General features: G+C 46.5%; 2 protein-coding genes across 3 annotated transcripts; one reads left to right on the top strand and one right to left on the bottom strand.

Moving 5' to 3' along the window:
• Window positions 1–1,068: 1,068 nt before the first annotated feature.
• GUCA1B (guanylate cyclase activator 1B) lies at window positions 1,069–9,420 on the top strand. 2 transcript variants are annotated; one of them, XM_084497833.1, is made up of 5 exons: window positions 1,069–3,062; window positions 3,780–4,207; window positions 5,037–5,186; window positions 6,538–6,652; window positions 7,277–9,420. In XM_084497833.1, the coding sequence occupies exons 2-5, from the start codon at window positions 4,004–4,006 to the stop codon at window positions 7,402–7,404; spliced, it is 597 nt and encodes a 198-aa protein (XP_084353959.1). In that variant the 5' UTR covers window positions 1,069–3,062; window positions 3,780–4,003; the 3' UTR covers window positions 7,405–9,420. The 2 variants fall into 2 exon arrangements, with proteins under 2 accessions (XP_084353959.1, XP_084353958.1); XM_084497832.1 differs by having other exon boundaries at window positions 1,069–4,207.
• A 3,597-nt stretch (window positions 9,421–13,017) lies between these two features.
• Window positions 13,018–16,350, bottom strand: LOC311423825 (guanylyl cyclase-activating protein 1; the record flags this gene model as incomplete). The annotated part of the gene is made up of 4 exons (XM_084498310.1): window positions 15,995–16,350; window positions 14,132–14,281; window positions 13,467–13,557; window positions 13,018–13,178 (listed from the first exon to the last, which is right to left on the bottom strand). The coding sequence occupies exons 1-4, from the start codon at window positions 16,190–16,192 to the stop codon at window positions 13,018–13,020; spliced, it is 600 nt and encodes a 199-aa protein (XP_084354436.1). The 5' UTR covers window positions 16,193–16,350.

The following is a 16,350-nucleotide window of genomic DNA, read 5'->3' on the forward strand; positions in this document are numbered from 1 at the left end:
TTCGGTTTCAACGAAGTGGAAAAAACAGTGGGAATTTCCCTTCTACTCATGGACACCCTGGATAGTGCTGAGTCCTGGTTTGGGAAAGGCTAACCTACAGCCAGCGCTTAATCCTACACCGGGGGGTTGGAATTATGAATGCAAAATGCTGAAAATCTTCACACAAGCAGAAAATGGAACTGCATTTTTTTCTTGGAAAGTGTGCCTTGCGAGGTGCCAAGTGCCAGGTAAACATTTCAGCCTTCATTCATTGCTGAAGTGTAGCCACTTGGAGGTAACATTGAGCAGGAGTTTGTCAGCATGTAACAAAATCTGTCTGGCAATAAACACAAACAGCAGGTGAGACTCTAAAGCTGGCGTTACCTTCATGGGAAAGAAGAAAATTTGGTGCTGCTTTGGTGAATTTTAGATGTGTTGGGCTAGTTTTACCTGACCATTTTTGATCTGGAAGGCGAGGGACGGCTGCTCCTGTAATAATAACACCTTTGCCACGTCGCAATTCCTGCTGCAGAAAAATGTGTGAAGGAATGGCAGCTCGGCGAGCACCTGAGAGGAGACGTGCGGAGGCATCGGGCTGAAATCCCAGCCAAAGTCTGAGGGATCTTTGATCTATCCCCAAGTGGCCAGCACAGAAGCTGCCGTACATCCGCCCTGCATTCCTGCTGTCCGCATGTCTGTCCTGCTGGCGACAGGAGAATGTAGGGGTGTTGCAGGTTTGCTTTCCCCTGTGGCCAGATGCTCAGGGAGCCTTGGAAGTGGCACTGGGCAGAGCTCAGCTCCTTCTAGGCCTGCCCCGAGGACACTTCAGCTTGCCCAGCCCACTGAGAGCGGTCTCGGGGCAGATAAGGGATTGTGAGTTTAACAGAAGGGAACAAGGCGGCTTGGCTACATGAGGGCTGCTGCAGCGGGGGCAAAGGAACTCAATTTGCCTCCTGTCTCATTAAAGCCAGTCCCTTGGGAGCGGGCAGCTGTGCCCGCCTGCACCCTGCCTCCTTCCTCCAGCCTCTGCTGAATGGCAATGCAGATGCCAAGCCAATGAGTCTTCCCAGCCCTCTGCAGGGCTTTTTTTTTTTTTTTTATTGAGTTTCTACCAGCCGTTGCCGAAGCATGTGGCAGCATGTTGTGTCGGTGAGCTGACGGGAAATAAGCCGTCTCTTTTTCCATCCTCTTGGCTGGGAAACTGCAGCTTTTAAACTGTATAGGTGATAATGTAGGGATAGCTTGCTAGGCAGGACACGTAACCAGATATTACCTGTTTGCAACTAATCATCCAGTGCTCTTTGGGTGTAATATTCTGTTAGTATGTATCGCCTTATAAAGCATTGATCCTAAACCTCCAAGGAGCCAAATAGCACCAACCTCTTTATTCTTTTTATTTTTATTATTGTTAATTATCTCTGCTTATATGTACCTCTACCTGCATCTATTTTTAAAGTCATATAAAGAACTCATTTAGTTGATAAACTGTACATCATAAAGTGATGTTCTGCTGGCTAGGAGACAGCAGCTCTATCAGCAGTCTGCAGACTACGCACTTAGGACAATGAGAGTGTATGCAGAGGAATTTTCTTACCAGGAGCTATGGGATTTAATTTCAGTGCCAAAAACCATCAGCACTTTTATTAACGTGATTGTATGTCATGATACCAGCAATAGCACCAGTTAGACTCTGTAACTCAAGTCTCTTTCAGTCCTTTGTTCCTAGCTGAAAAAGATTGTAGTCATCAAAACAAAGAGGAACCATTTTCTCTCCTGGGAACAGATCGCTGAGTTCCCATAAGGCAAAACAAAATTATGCAATGAGGCAACATAATGTCCCAGGCATGCAGAGTCTTGTTCCGTGCTCCCAGCGCTCACACTCCAGCCTGCAGCCGCGGCACAGGAGCGCAGCACAAAATGGTGGAAGGCTCCGCACCGGCGTGCAAAACGTGCGGAGCCCTCCCTGCCTGCACCCCAGCAGAAGCTCCTCCGCTTCTTGAAAAGCTGTTTGTTACCTGGATAGGGAAGCCGTGACCTCGCCAGTGTCAGGCAAAGTGAAAAAAATACCGAGGGGAAAAGCCCTTCGTATGGTAAAGGCAACTGAGCACGGGGAAATGGAAAATGCAACAAAACAAATATGACGGTAACAGTAGTTGGCAAAGACTTCCTTCTAGGAGGCCTGGCTGAAAGGCAAACACTGGTGGGTAGACGCAGTGTGACTTCTTGATGAGCCAGATGTCACACTGCTCTGCGGCATACAGGTTATCTTAGATTCAGGGGTTGAAGTTTGTCTGCAGCAGTTGTAAAAGGAAGGATTAAGCCTGTTGATCCTGTTGCATTCTTCTAGGTCCAGAGAGGGAAAAAACGCAATTCCTCCAACTTATCAGGTCCACAAAAAATAATCTGTTTTCATTAAAAGAGAAGAGTTTAACCTTCCTGATAATTCTCTTGGTCTTCTCTACCTATTGTTATTTCTGCTGTATAGCTTTCATCCTCTTCTTGCTTAAGACTCTTAAGTGAATCCATCCATTGCCAAGGCACACTTAGATATAAAGAAGAGAAGCATAAAGTTGGGCTATGTTCCAGCAAATCTGTGTGCATATTTTTTATATCTATATTTACACAATTATTGATAGGGTGCTTAGAAGCATAAGCAGATCCAGAGAAAGCCTTATTCCAGACATGAAATACTTCTGCAGTAGCATTTTTGAGATGACTCTTAACCTGTGATTTTCCAAATTAGAAACTCTTCTTTCCAAAACAATCTATTTCTAGAAAAGAACAGCTTAAATCCTGGTGGTCTTTAGCATTATTACAATGGGGAGACCATTGTTTCCCATTAACATTACTCCAATCCTCTTAAAAGGAGAATCCTATCTGCACATCAGCCTGGCTCAGGCACATTTATAGCTACAGGTCATTTCTTTCCAGCTGACACAGATAAATGGTTGGATTCGGAACACTTGGTATGATGTGGGTAAAAGCTGGTGGCTCCAGCAGGAAGGGAGAACAGGAGGTTTTGTGTAGGGATTGGGATCTTTGGTAGTGGATGGTTCTGTAGAGCCCCATACCAGGCTTCTTTGGTAAGCAAGTACCCAATTGAAAGAGGCTCTTGTTAGAGCTGTGTTTCTGCCTGAATCCAATAGGCAGAAGTACTTTAACAGAAAAAGGCACAAAAATAAAGAAACCTCAACTTTGGGTGTGAGTACATAGAAATAAAAGCTATCTGTAACTATCAACTGAGAATTTCAGTAATGAAATGTGGAAAGCAGACAAATAAGCACCTCTGCCTCCATGTGCACTTAATTATTTTCTCTATTATTTTGTACAGAATAAAGTCTGTGGAACTTGCTCAATTTACATTATATGCTGGTAGTCCTATTAGCAGTTTTTCCTCATGTAAGTGGAGTTGTACGTGCTTATTTTTATCAGGATTTCCTCTTAGTAAGTGTTGTTTGTTAATATGCCCTATTTCACTCAAACATTGGTGCATCCCCTACAAACAGGTGGCATATACCTTTATCAGAGAAACTGTTAGGAAACTTGCTTGCTGTACTTTTTTTCTTCTTTAAGAAAAACAATGATGAAGTAAGCAGGGTTATAGGTGATGTGTAAAGGGAAGATCAGCTCCCAAATGAAGGTATTAATGTGCAGAAGTGCCCTGAGCCTCTGGAGTCTGCTTCTAAATAGGGCACAGCCCAGAACATCTGAAGGTCTCTGTGACCCATGGGTGGGAATCTCCTAATGATCTTAGTTATTTTTATATGTCTGCTACCACGTGTTATTCTTCCCTAATGAAGAGAAGCAACTCTACCATCACCAAGTGAGCACACAGAGCTGTGGAGGTGAATGCAGCCTGTAGAAGGAGGAAGAATAAATTAAAAGACAAAATATCAAATAAAGGCACAAAACAGCAAGAAGCAAAAAAGAGGGAAAGCAACTAAGTGTTAAAAGGACAATACAAGCAAAGGACTTTGGATTTCCTTTTTGTTCCTTTTCTCTCCCTTCTGATTTACGGAGCACAATGGGACAGCAGTTCACCAATGCTGAAGGGGAGCAAGCAGAGATTGATGTTGCTGAATTGCAGGAATGGTATAAGAAATTTGTGGTTGAATGTCCCAGTGGGACTCTCTTCATGCATGAATTCAAGAGGTTCTTTGGGGTCCAGGATAACCGAGAAGCAGCAGAGTACATTGAAAACATGTTCAGAGCTTTTGATAAGAATGGGGTAAGTAGCAAGGAGTTTTTACGTGGATTTGTCACCGCCTTTTCCTTCTGTAAGCTGGAGGTCTTTCAGTGCAGTTCCCACCCTCCTTATTGTGCTTCGTGAGCAAGGTAAGGGTGATGGGCCTGCTGAAGGAGCACGCTCCAGTGCTCTGTATGGACTGGGGTGGGCTTATCTCATAAATCTATATGCTAAATAAGGACAAAATACTCTTATTCAACTGTTGTGGATGGATTAAAAGGTTTAAGGTTAGGCGGTTATATTTAAGATCATTAAATAGCCAAGGCTGCTAACTGAAAAAAAAAATATATATATATATGTTATGATGGGAGGGGTTACAGTGGAGGAAAGTCCAACTCAGGCTTGATATGCAATGGAGGAAGCATGCATGCATATATGCAGTCAGAACAGGTGGCACGTAACAAAATATTGATTTTAGATACTCAAAAGTAAAGGCATGTTTGCCAATTTGGACATTCTGGTTTCGACTTGCCAATGCCTCCGGCACCAGTCCTCCTCTATCTCCCCATCCTCCTGTGATCTGTGTTGTCTGTCGTCTCAGGGTGTTTAAACTTAAACTCCTCTCTGGAGCCCTGGCGGGTGCCCCCAAGCACTGCACGGCAGGAGAGTTGTTTTGCTCTCCACTGTCATGCCTGGGGACACCTGGGTGCAGAGAGGCACGGCTGTGCTCGCTGCTGCTCTGCTCCTCTAAATGGCACAGAAATTACTGTCCCCAGGAGTGTCTTTTGGCAGTTTCTAATCCAGGTTTTATTAAGAGATTTCTGTCAACTGTACACAGTTGTGTAATTCAGATCCTCTTCTGTTTCTTCAGGACAACACCATTGATTTTCTGGAGTATGTGGCTGCCTTGAATCTTGTTTTACGAGGAAAACTGGAACACAAGCTGAGGTGGACGTTCAAAGTGTATGACAAGGATGGGAATGGCTGCATAGACAAACCTGAGCTGCTAGAAATTGTTGAGGTAAGTAGGCATTACCTAATCAGTTATTTCAGCAATCATTCTTTGGCAACATCATGATGCATCCAGTTTTTATGATAACTGGGTTTCAAAGCAGCTAAAGGGTAGTGATGAAGGGAAAATCTCTGACCTTGGTGAAAGGGTCAGTGGTTTGGTGGAGCCCGATGGGGTGAGGGGTCAACTCCCCCAGCAATGAGCAGCTGTTGTGGGGTTCCTGTGTCTCTGCTCTGACTTTACTTCCAGACTTTTTACACCAAAATTCTCTGCCCTAGGTAGTGGAAGGTTTCACCCCCTGCTCCTTACAGGAGCAAGTTTTCTGCCTGAGCAGTGGACAAGAGCACAGTGGGAGGTATAAATTAGCAGAGTAATTCCATTTGTAATTATTCCTTTCTGGGTTTATGTTTAGTTTTAATTAGTGACTGTGAAGGTGTGAGAGGAGGCACGTGGTTTGACAGATGGACACCAGGGTTTTTACTGCTATGTAACTTCAGGTAAATACTTTAGTGACTGTACTGGTCACCCCTGTGATGTGGGTGCTGTTACCCTTTCACAGCAGGGTTTGTGAATCAATGGTTATCGAATATTTTAGGATTTGTGTGGAAACACAGAGTCAAGAGACATCATCAGAGAAGTTGAGTCTATGGAAAGCAAGTTCTTTAGAAAGTCAGTAGCTGGTAAAAAACAACTAGGTTGTTACCTGCCTCACCAGGGGCAGGTGGGAGAGCATTTGGGGAGCCAGACTGGGGCAGGTTCAATTATAGTTTTGAGGTCAGACAGGAATTGGCCAGAGCTGTGTTAGGCCCTTGCTAATCCCCTCTCTGGGAAGACATCAGACAAAACCCTTCAGCCTAATGAGCAGAGATAATAATGAACAGGTGGTTGTCATGTTTGGATGAGATGGGAGGAACAGATAAAAACCTGCCATTTTCCAGTGGCAAAGTGGAGCGGAAACTGGGGGGGGGGGGGGGGGGGGGGGGGGGGGTCAAAATGTGTGCTAATACAGGTTTGATCTTGCAGCTTGGGCATGAGCTCCCTGGGAGAGAGGGCTGGGTAAACCCAGGTGTGCCTGGCCTCAGGTCTGCTCAGGCCTTAGAAAAAATTGCACTGAAAAGTTGGATTTTTTTCTAGTGAAAACTCTTGCCTTGTGAGGTCTGATCCGTTTGTATAAGGGAAACAGATGGGAGGCAGCAGCTTCAAGGCACAGTGCATGTGAGCGTAAGATTGGAGGGGGATTTTTTAAGAAAAAGATTAAAACTGCAGCCTTTATGAGACCTCTGCACTGCTGGTAAAATAACAAATTTCATCACTGCTCTTTTTCCAAACCTTTTTTTCTAACCTATGATCTTCTTTTCAGTCTATCTACAAGCTGAAGAAAGTGTGTCGGTCAGAGGTGGAGGAGAGGACTCCACTGCTCACGCCAGAGGAGGTTGTGGACAGGATATTTCAGTTAGTGGATGAGAACGGGGACGGTAAGGAATTGATGGCTCAGATTGCATTCATGCATAATGAAAAGTTATCTGTGCTGGGCAGGCTAGTTTTAATTATGTTTATCAAGAAATCACTTAGGATTGTCTTGTTACTCATATTAGACGTGTTGGGTTTGATTCTGGTCTGTTCATGGTCAGAATCAAGAGCAACTTGGTACAACAGGAGGAAATAATACTATTTTAACGTAAAATACCCAGGGCTCACTATTCTTTCTGGATTTTGAAGCTGCATGGATATTGTTCTCTGGGAGTCCCTGGTAGCCAGAGAGCAGGTCCTAGCCTGAGTAAAGCCAATGCTCCAGCCAAATCAGAGCCTGCAGGACCAGACTTGCAGTGGAGCTCCTCCTGGAGCTGCATGTGTGAGCCAATGCAACACTTCGTGCTAGCCAAAGGGACAGGGCAGGTGTGAATGGATTGGGTTATGGTGTGGTTATTTGTTTTTTTAGCTAGCTGGCCTATATAGTTTATATGGGGAGATTTAAATATAGCTTTTGTCTTATTAGAATATTGTCTCCTGAACTATAGGAGGTGGTTTTGGCTTCCTGTTGTCCTCTTATCTGTCATGTTCTGTTTCCCCATCTTGCGTCCTCCTCATCTCATACACAGGGCAGCTGTCCCTTGATGAGTTCATTGACGGGGCCAGGAAAGACAAGTGGGTAATGAAGATGTTGCAGATGGATGTAAACCCTGGGGGATGGATCTCGGAGCAGAGGCGGAAGAGTGCTTTGTTTTAAGAGCACCCAGTTTGGACATGACAGAAAGCGTGATGCAGACTACAGCTGTGGCTCTCTTACTCCAGGGCGGTAGTGGCTTTCCTTGTTAATGCAATCTCGGCATCCAAATGAAAACTTCAGTGGTTTAAGAAGCCATATCTCAATCTAAAACCCGTGCGCTGCAAGGACACCTGGTACCCAGAGACTATTTTTGGCCCATGAATAAGTCTTCCTGTGTACACAACACCATGTTTGCCAGCTCTGGCTTTTGGTTACACCCCAAGGAACAAACTTCTCGTGGCTAACTGCAGTGGATCCTGCGCAGTATCCAACACTGATGACAGAATCAGGAAGTGAGAAATCCTGATGCTGTGGTACCATCTCCAGCACAGAGTAGTACCTGCGTCGTTAACTTCCGCAGGTACAAACATCAAACCAAAAGGGACAAGAATTGAGGTGCTCCGATGGCAGACTTCATGCAGTCAGGAAGTCTGTTCTGTAATATGTACACGTTTAGTAGATTACACTACTAATAATGTATAATTCTTGAACACTGTTGTATCACTATCAAAGGAGAAATACATTATGAGGTTTGCATTAGATATAAGTTAAGATTGCACACAGTAGAGGGAAATACAATCTATGAGCTGGGCAGGTGGACCAGTAACTCCTTGCGTCTCCTGCTGTGGACCAGAGTCTGCTCCTTACGCCCACTCAAACAGGTTTCTGTGGGGCTGGAAAAATGGCATTTCCCTGCCAAGCAGCAGTAGAAACTGTACCTCTGAACAGCAGCATCTAGAGGACAGATTTGCATGAATGTGATCTGCTTTTTGAGGCCCTGTTTTTTACTGAATCATTGTTTTAAGATAGTTTTCTCTGCTTTGTGAAAACGAAACAAGCCAGGAGTACCTCCAGGAGTTTCCCTGCAGTGGGAGAAGTTCCCTGTGGAATGAGGATGCAGGAAGAGCTGGGTTTTGCTCAGCAGTCTCACCACGATGGCAGGGCTGGTGCTGCTTTGTCAGCAGGACCGTAGGATGAAACCAGTGACAGAAAAATCCAAGTGAGTTACTGAAGTAGTACAGTGGTTTTACACTGGACTTAATTTAGCTATGCTACAGATATAAAATTTGTGCAGCTTGTAGGTTGAGCTTTACTGTTTATACAGCTACCCCATATATCTATATAAGTATGTTTATATGGGAAGAATTTGAGCTGACTAATACTTTCATTCACTTTCATCGGATTTATTGGGTTTTTTTACAAGAAAATATTAATTTGCAAAATAACATGAGCTTTTCTGTTTTACTTATTTTCCCATGGGATCACTGGGCCAAGTCATGTCCATGAAGAGATCTGCAATCCTTTTTTTTTTTTTTTTTTTTTTGTGGCCTTTAATCACAACAGTTATCTTTTGTTAGGTGATCATTTTGCTAGTTTTGTCAATTTAACCAATGTTTAAATTCCAGACTGGGAGGAAGTATTCAGGGTAGGGCACAATCAGTGCTAGAGTTCATTTGCATATACATTTCCACTTCTAAATAGCCTTTCTGAGAGTTCTCTGTAAATACACTCGCTTGTGGCCTGTCTACTTATCAGACTAGATTAGACTTCTAGATTTTTTCTGCTGTTCAAAGCTCATTCAAGTCAATAGTTTATCAGTCAAAGACCTGAAAGAAAAACCTCGCTTCCGGCTAACATCAGGGCCTGGAAGAAAAGATTCACTTTGCTGATTTTTCAACTCATGGGCCAATGCTTTCACGATAGGTACAAATCTCTAATTCCCCAAGTTTCAGCATCTCAAGCAATGTAATGCACTTATCTTCTGCTTCTCACAACTTTTAGTTATGGAGTTGCATACCGTAGTTTTATGTAAATGTTCTGAATTTCCATTCTCTTCACCAGGCTCTGGAGGAGCTGTCGGGCACCTCCCACACCCGCAGTCCTGTGCCGGGGTGGTAGAGGGCATCCTAACACTGAGCACTCGTGTGGCTGGTGGTAGAAATTTTGTAAGAATTTAATAAAGGATTATTAATTTGTTTTGTAGTGTTTTTGACTCAGAATGAAGCTGAAGGCCTGAGTGGCTACAGTTATGGTTTTAAAAACAAAGTGGATTTAAGGGAAGCTATAGGAGTTGAGTGCAGCAGCTAACCCAGGTAAGAAACATAAGGCAGAGATGGTGATGGTATTGCATGTAGAGTAGGAAAGGAATCTTTTCTGTTCTGTAATGGCGATGAGAAGCATGCATACGATAAATATAAATTTTCTGAAAGGAATTTGAAATAGTTGCTTGATGGTGCTGCCGAGAGAGGGCGCCTGTTTTGCCCCTGCCAGGACTGAAACAGGAACTGCAAAGTTTCGGGCTCAAAGTGAAGCGCTGGGCTCAGACACAAGGCAGCAGCAGTGCCCATGGGGATAACCCTTGTGTTAGAGCTGGCAGAACCCAGTGGAAAATCTCTTACCAATCTTGTGATCTTTTGTCGAGAAAGCACAAGGTGCTTTAGTCTTAGTCCTCTGTTTAAATCCACAGGTATAAACACTTTGATCTCCTCCCAAACCCAACTCGACACTCACATCAAGGTACTGAAGCCAGACCTTCTGCATAATCCATTTTCCAGACTCTCAGCCCAGTGGGAATTGGATTTGACTGATCGGATTTCTTGTTGGTCTAAATGTGGAAACGGGATGGCTCGGAAAGGGCAAATGCCATCTGATTTTCTGAGCTTCTTACCACCTGCACTGATGCTTGATGTACCCAAGGCTGGGGAGGATTGGAGGTGGAATAATCGGGTTAGGAAGCTGAAGGTGAGGCTGCTGCTGAAGGGGGCTGGCTGCGAGGGTCTGGGAGCCGAGGAGGCAGCACGTCCTGGGGTGCTTGGGAAGGGATATTCCCAGGGAAGGTGCTGAGCACAGTCCTGGGCAGCAGCAGTAATGAGGCTGAGGAGAAAGGAGGATAATTACCTCGCTGTGCTTAGCCATACTCTTTATTTGTCTGACCTTGGTGTCCTGCAAGGGGAGGTTCACCTGTGGGTAGCAGGGTTTGATGGCTGCCCAGAGGGAGGTTTTGTGTCCAGGTCATCCCCAAAGCACCTGTGTGCAGCTTCCCTTTACAGTGCTGTGTTAAAAACCAGAGCAGCTGTGCCAGGACATCCATAGCCCGGTGCTGTTCGCCCTGGTGGCTTCTTGTGGCTGGCTTCTTGCACCTGGTCATTTTCTCACCACACCGGTGCTGAGCTCTGGCTGTATGGGAGAATTACTCACTTCTCTGCTTCCTTTTCAAACCAAAGCGCACCTCAGAAGTTTGGAGTTTCAAACGCATTACCCTTAAAGGCTTCATACCTAAGGTAATCTAATGGTATTCTGGGATGCGATGTGTGCCATGGGAATGTTGGGGCTGTGCTGTAGGGCACACAGGAGGTACTGGATCAATGGGGGCACTGCAGGGATGGCGTGGTGCCAGTGCAGGGGCTCAGCGGCCTACCCACCGCCAGGGCTCCACAGGGCTGAGCCTTCTCCAGCCCTTGCCAAATAGACATCTAAACCCCACGGAGATAACTGCGTGGTGCCACCAAAAATCGCTCGCTGAGTATCTCTGGTGTAGCAGTGATTCCTAACAGCCGAGCTCCCAGTGCAGTCCCTGCAAACCGGGGGCAGAGCTGGGCCTTGGCCTCAGACCTGTGCAGCCTCCCAGGTATCGCCCATTGCCCCTCAACACCCGCTCCCCAAAATCACCACTCCCGTGCTCACCAGTGGCAGTCACCGAGTGAGCAATACTCCTGTGGCAGCTGTTCAGCTGCCAGCCACCATTTTGAAATAAATTCATTAGGCATGATTAGGGCAGAGAGAGTCACAATATTACTTTTTAATTATTTTTAATTTGCTTTCTTTGAGGCTGAAAAAAAAAACATCCTTTTGAGAGAGACGCTGAGGTCTGCAAGGTGTCTGGCCAGTCGGCTATTCTGAGGCAGCCCTTTTAGAATAACTTTGTCTCTAGGAGTTTCCCATTAAATAGAAATTGGGCTTGTTGGGGCCTCTTACAGCTTCTTGGGAATGCAGAGGAGAGGGAGGCTGAAGGAGGAGCTGCTGGCGGGGCTCTCTTTCCCTCTGGGCAGAGGACAAGGGCAGGACGGAGCTGTCTTGCAAAAGAACTGTGTAAATGAAGCCAAAACAAAGGTCTCTGCCCTTGCATCAGAGAGTTAATCTGTTCTGCTGGAAGCAGAATGGTTGATTGACAGAAAGAAAAAGCACAACCTGAAATAAACTTGTAAAATATCTTTATTAGGTCACTATAAGATCGGAAGTACAAAAGCTTTCAGGTAAACTGCTGTCAAATGAAAAAGACGCACAGGAAAAATGGTCAGAAGGTTGCTTACAAACTGCAAGCATCCATTGATAAGTCACACGTCATTCAGCTGGGCAAGAGCTCCTTCCTGGTGCCCCGTGTTGCCTCACCACACCTGAAACCAGCTCCCACCAGATGAGGAAACTCCTCACCAGCAGCCTGGCCCTGGGCGCAGCCCCAAAGGTGGCACGGGGCAATCTCGACCAGCACCATCTGAACTGCTCGGAGACGACTAGGTAAAAACACAGAATGCTTGAGGGCGCCACAGAGCATAACCTGCATGGGAGTTGGTTTATCGTACAAGTAATAAAATGCAGGAATATTCCTACAAACGCATGTGAAACCAGTCCCTCTCAGGTCACTGCCACTGCAGCCCTTCCAGGTATTTCAGGGAATAGCAAACCCTTAAAGTTGTTTAAAAAAAAAAAAAAAAAAAAAGGCACCATTCTCTGTTTTTAATGCTTTAAAACAAAGGAAAGCTGCTGCATTCACTACTCTTCTTTTTCTAGCGATAGATGTTTTTATCTTATAATATCACTAATAATTACTAATATGATAACAAATCACAGAATGAGTGACCAAACCCACTGGTCTCACTTGCTCTGGGGGAAAGCATTGAGGATGCTCTGGAAATGTGTATGGAAAGGGAAGGTTCAGATCTGCTTTCTAGGCCTCGTACATTCAAATGCTGCCCTGCTCTTAGAGGGGACGCTCACCTCTGCAGAGCTCAAGGCTCTGCAGGCAGATGCGCCCTGTTGCACTGCACCACGTCTGCACCCTGGAGAGGTCCCCATGCAGGAGCAGACCCCTCGTGCTTGCTGAGCTCTGCGTGTCCAGACGCACACGTTATGTGGATGCTGGTGTTGGCCACTAGCTCGGTGTAAGTTTTGTCTGCTCTCTTGTTAGTTTAATGCACTGCATGCTCTGGCTCTCCCTCCCCAGGGAGGGGAGGCTCTGCACGACTACGCAGCAGCAACATTCAGAGGCACCCGAACAGCGGCGGGTGCTGGCGGCCCCGCAGTGGCTGTGTGTTTCCAGCAACCAGCCCGTCCTGCTGCGGGGTGAGCACGGCTGTGCTCAGGAAGGGATGGCCCAGTCGGTGCCCAGCGTGCCCTGTGTCCTGCCCAGCCCTCTGCCACAGGAGCGATGCCTTCGAGGGGACGCCAGTCCTGTGCTAGCGGGATGCTCTAACGCCTCGTCACGCTGGTGCTGGGCTGCTCCCCACAGTCACAACCTGTTTTGTTTCAATAATGTGAGAAGGGGGGAGAAAAGATGGAGGGAAGGTGTCCTGGAGCCTACTGGGCATCCTCCTCTGCCTCCTCCGGGGCGTGTGGGTTCTTCCCATCGTTCTGGATCAACTTGACGATGTGCGTCAGGTCCAGGCTGCGGGTGAGGATGTCTAGCAGCACTTCGTCCTTCTGTACACCCTCCATGAACTCCTCCAGCGAGAGCTCACCTGCAAAAACACAGTCAGAAAAGGCTCATTGGGCCCTGCAGACTCTAAGCCAGCCCAGAGGAGCTACAGGCACAGGGCGAAAAATGAGGCCCTCCCTGGGTACCATACAGCCCAAACCCCCCGCAACTAAACCCTGCCCAGCACAGATGGTGACGTGGAAGGGGAGTGGGAGCTAAACCTTGGCAGAGAGCCCAATGTCCTGCTATTTGGGGACATCCAGCTTCCAGAACTCGCGGGGAAGGAGGAAGGTGAGGGCAGTACTTGGCGTTGCATAAGGAAGTTCCTCACCATCTCCGTTTATATCGATTTTATCGAACACCATGTTTGTGAATTCCTCAGCTGTCATCGTATCGTTGCAGCGGTTGATAGCTCGGATGGCCTGCAGGGAGAGGAGGACACACGGAACAAGTAATGAACATTATGCATATTTATATATCTATCAGTAAAAGTGGCTAAGTGGTCTGACATGAGAGGCCAAACTTTTTTCAGTCTTTTATGTTCTGAAAGGAATAAATGAGTCCTTTCTAAAAAAGCTGGAGATTAAAATCACTTTAAATTGCGATCAATGCATTAAAAGATTAAGTGGGCACACTGGGATAAGCTAGGAGCTGTTCACCTCTGAAAAGCCTTAGATTAAATTCAGATGCTTATCTCAGCCTGGGTTTCAGTGGATGTGGTGGAACAACAACCTGCCACCAGAAGGCAAGGGCTCGCTGCGTGCCGGGGCGTGCAGGTGCCGCGGGGAGGTGCGGGGCAGTGAGGCCAAGACAGGTCCAGCGAGGGCGGCCGGTCTGCTGGGGAACCGGCAGAGGACAAGCAGGGGTTTGGCCAGTGCCTACTAATTTACCAGGGAGGTGTCTTTTGGGTTGGAATATTCCTTTTACAGCCTTTCTGTCTACCAGTGTCTAATAACAATTGTCTGGGGAAGAAAGGGAAAAGCTGAGCCCACTCACTTTGATGATGTTCAGCAATTCTCCCCGGTCAATGCAGCCGTTCCCATCTACATCGTAGAGCTTGAAATACCATCGCAGCTTCTGATCCACCTTCCCTTTCAGGACCAAGCTCAGGGCTGCCACATACTCCATAAAGTCTATGTAGCCGTCCTGAAAGCAGAAGGTGAGAAGCTGGGTGAGATTCAGAGCTGGGCAGGGATGTTGCCGGTCACTTCTGGCAGACCCCACGGATAATGCCACTTCCCCATATTGGGAGGGCACTATTTTAACCCACAAAGAGCCATTCGTTGTGTGCTAATAATGAACGAACACAACAAACTCCACTCGATGTGTGCTCCTGGCTTGGGGACTAACAACCTGGAAAGCCACCCTGTGCTAAAGGAATCTCCTTGTGCAAAGCAGCGGTAATTCAGAGGTCAAAGAAGAACATGTCTATGCAGATGAGCCCTGATGGATTACCTAATGTTTCACACTTCAGTTCTTTTTTGCTGTAAAGGGGCTTGCAAACCTCTGTGAGAAAAGTGAACCCGGGAAGCAACTGACACCCTGCTGACGTCTTGGCACAGGAAGGCCCCGCTCCTTCCCTGGGCCATTTGTGCATCTGGTTCACTCTTGATCATGTCAAAAGCACCAAGTTTTATCTCTGACTTTCTCTGAGGAGAGTTTGCCCACCAGCAGCTCACTCCGTGGTGATGGGAACGTCCAGGAGGGTCTCTAGCCCAGGTTGCAGTACCAGTGCAAGGCTGGCCTGGGGCGAGCTCCTGTGCTTCCAGCCTTCTTCTATGTGCTGCCCGGTGACATTCACCACTTCTAGGAAGTTTGCTGAAATGCCTGGGGCCGGCACTGCAGAGCGATTCGGTAGCACGTACTGTTGATTTTGGTACCACACACTTTGCACTGAAAGCACTTCAGTGGAAAACGGTACCTGCCACAAAACCATGGGAAGACTTCTGGAGAGGATAAGGCAGCGTCTTGTCAATGAACAAAGCCACTGACTGCCCCCTGGGGCCAATTCCAGAGGAAATCTGCTCTGCTCCACTGCTGCAAGATCGGGATTAGGAGCAAATCACTGCTGAGCCCCTTCCCAGCCAGGATTTCCTGAGCATCAATTCCTTTTCCAGGCACACATTCAAACACCAGGCAGTGAGCAAGGCAAAGCCCTAGGCACAAGTAAAATCACCTGAAGGATTTACAGCCTAAATTGTATTATTTTCAGTGGGATTAAGTTCATGAAGCCATCAGACATACTCCTCATCTCACAGGAGATCCCGCACCGCTTGGGCACTCTGGCAGCCCTGCATGCAAATCTCTGCTGGGAATGGCAGCACACATAAAGTCAACGAAACTGCAATCCATTTGTAATTTAAAACAATAGGAAAACAAATCCAGTCTGTTCTGCACACCATAGCCGTGCTGGGTAGCTCAGGAGCTGGTTGTTTCTGCAGGAGGACAGCCCATGTTCTCATATGCCGCTCACTTTTGGGTTCCTCTCTGCCACAACATTAGGTATTTAGGGATTTATTTATTTATATATTTAAGGGCACTTCATTTTAAAGGGATCACAGCCTGCCAGGTAAAACCCCACAATTCTGATCATTTAAAATTAAAAGGGAAATAATCTGTGGAGAGCCTCTTCTTCCAGAACACTCAGCAGGTGAGGAATTTCTGTTGATGGGTATCTTATACCCATTTTTTCACATTACTGAGCTTATTTTACAATTTATGAGGCAGCAGAGAATCAGACCACACACTTTTAGAGGCACATTTATACCTGCTAACACCCAAATACTACACATGCGATCTCACACACAGAGCAGAGCACAGCCAATCTGCAGCAGGTCGAGTGGGAAGGACAATATTTACCTTATTAAAGTCAAACGTCTCAAACATTTGCTCAACGTATTTGTTCGCTGATGGACTCAGGTTTTTCAAGCCAAAAAACTGTTTGAACTCATAGAGGGTGAGCTGGCCCGAAGGACACTCCGTCATGAACTTCTTGTACCACTGGTGGCACTCGGTAGCGCTCAGCTCCTCCACGGCTTTCCCATCCATGTTCCCCATCTCCGCACCAAGCGCCGGTCACTTTGCAGCCCAAATGGAAAATCTGTGGATGTTTGCTGAAGTTCTGGGGGCTTTCCTTTAAATTCTGCTTCTTGCCTTTAAAGTCCAAGTGTCCCCAGTGTTGCAGGGATCACAGTATCGGAATAAAGAATTGCCTT

Source organism: Aythya ferina (genome assembly GCF_964211825.1).
Source record: "Aythya ferina genome assembly, chromosome: 25".
NCBI lineage: Eukaryota > Metazoa > Chordata > Aves > Anseriformes > Anatidae > Aythya > Aythya ferina.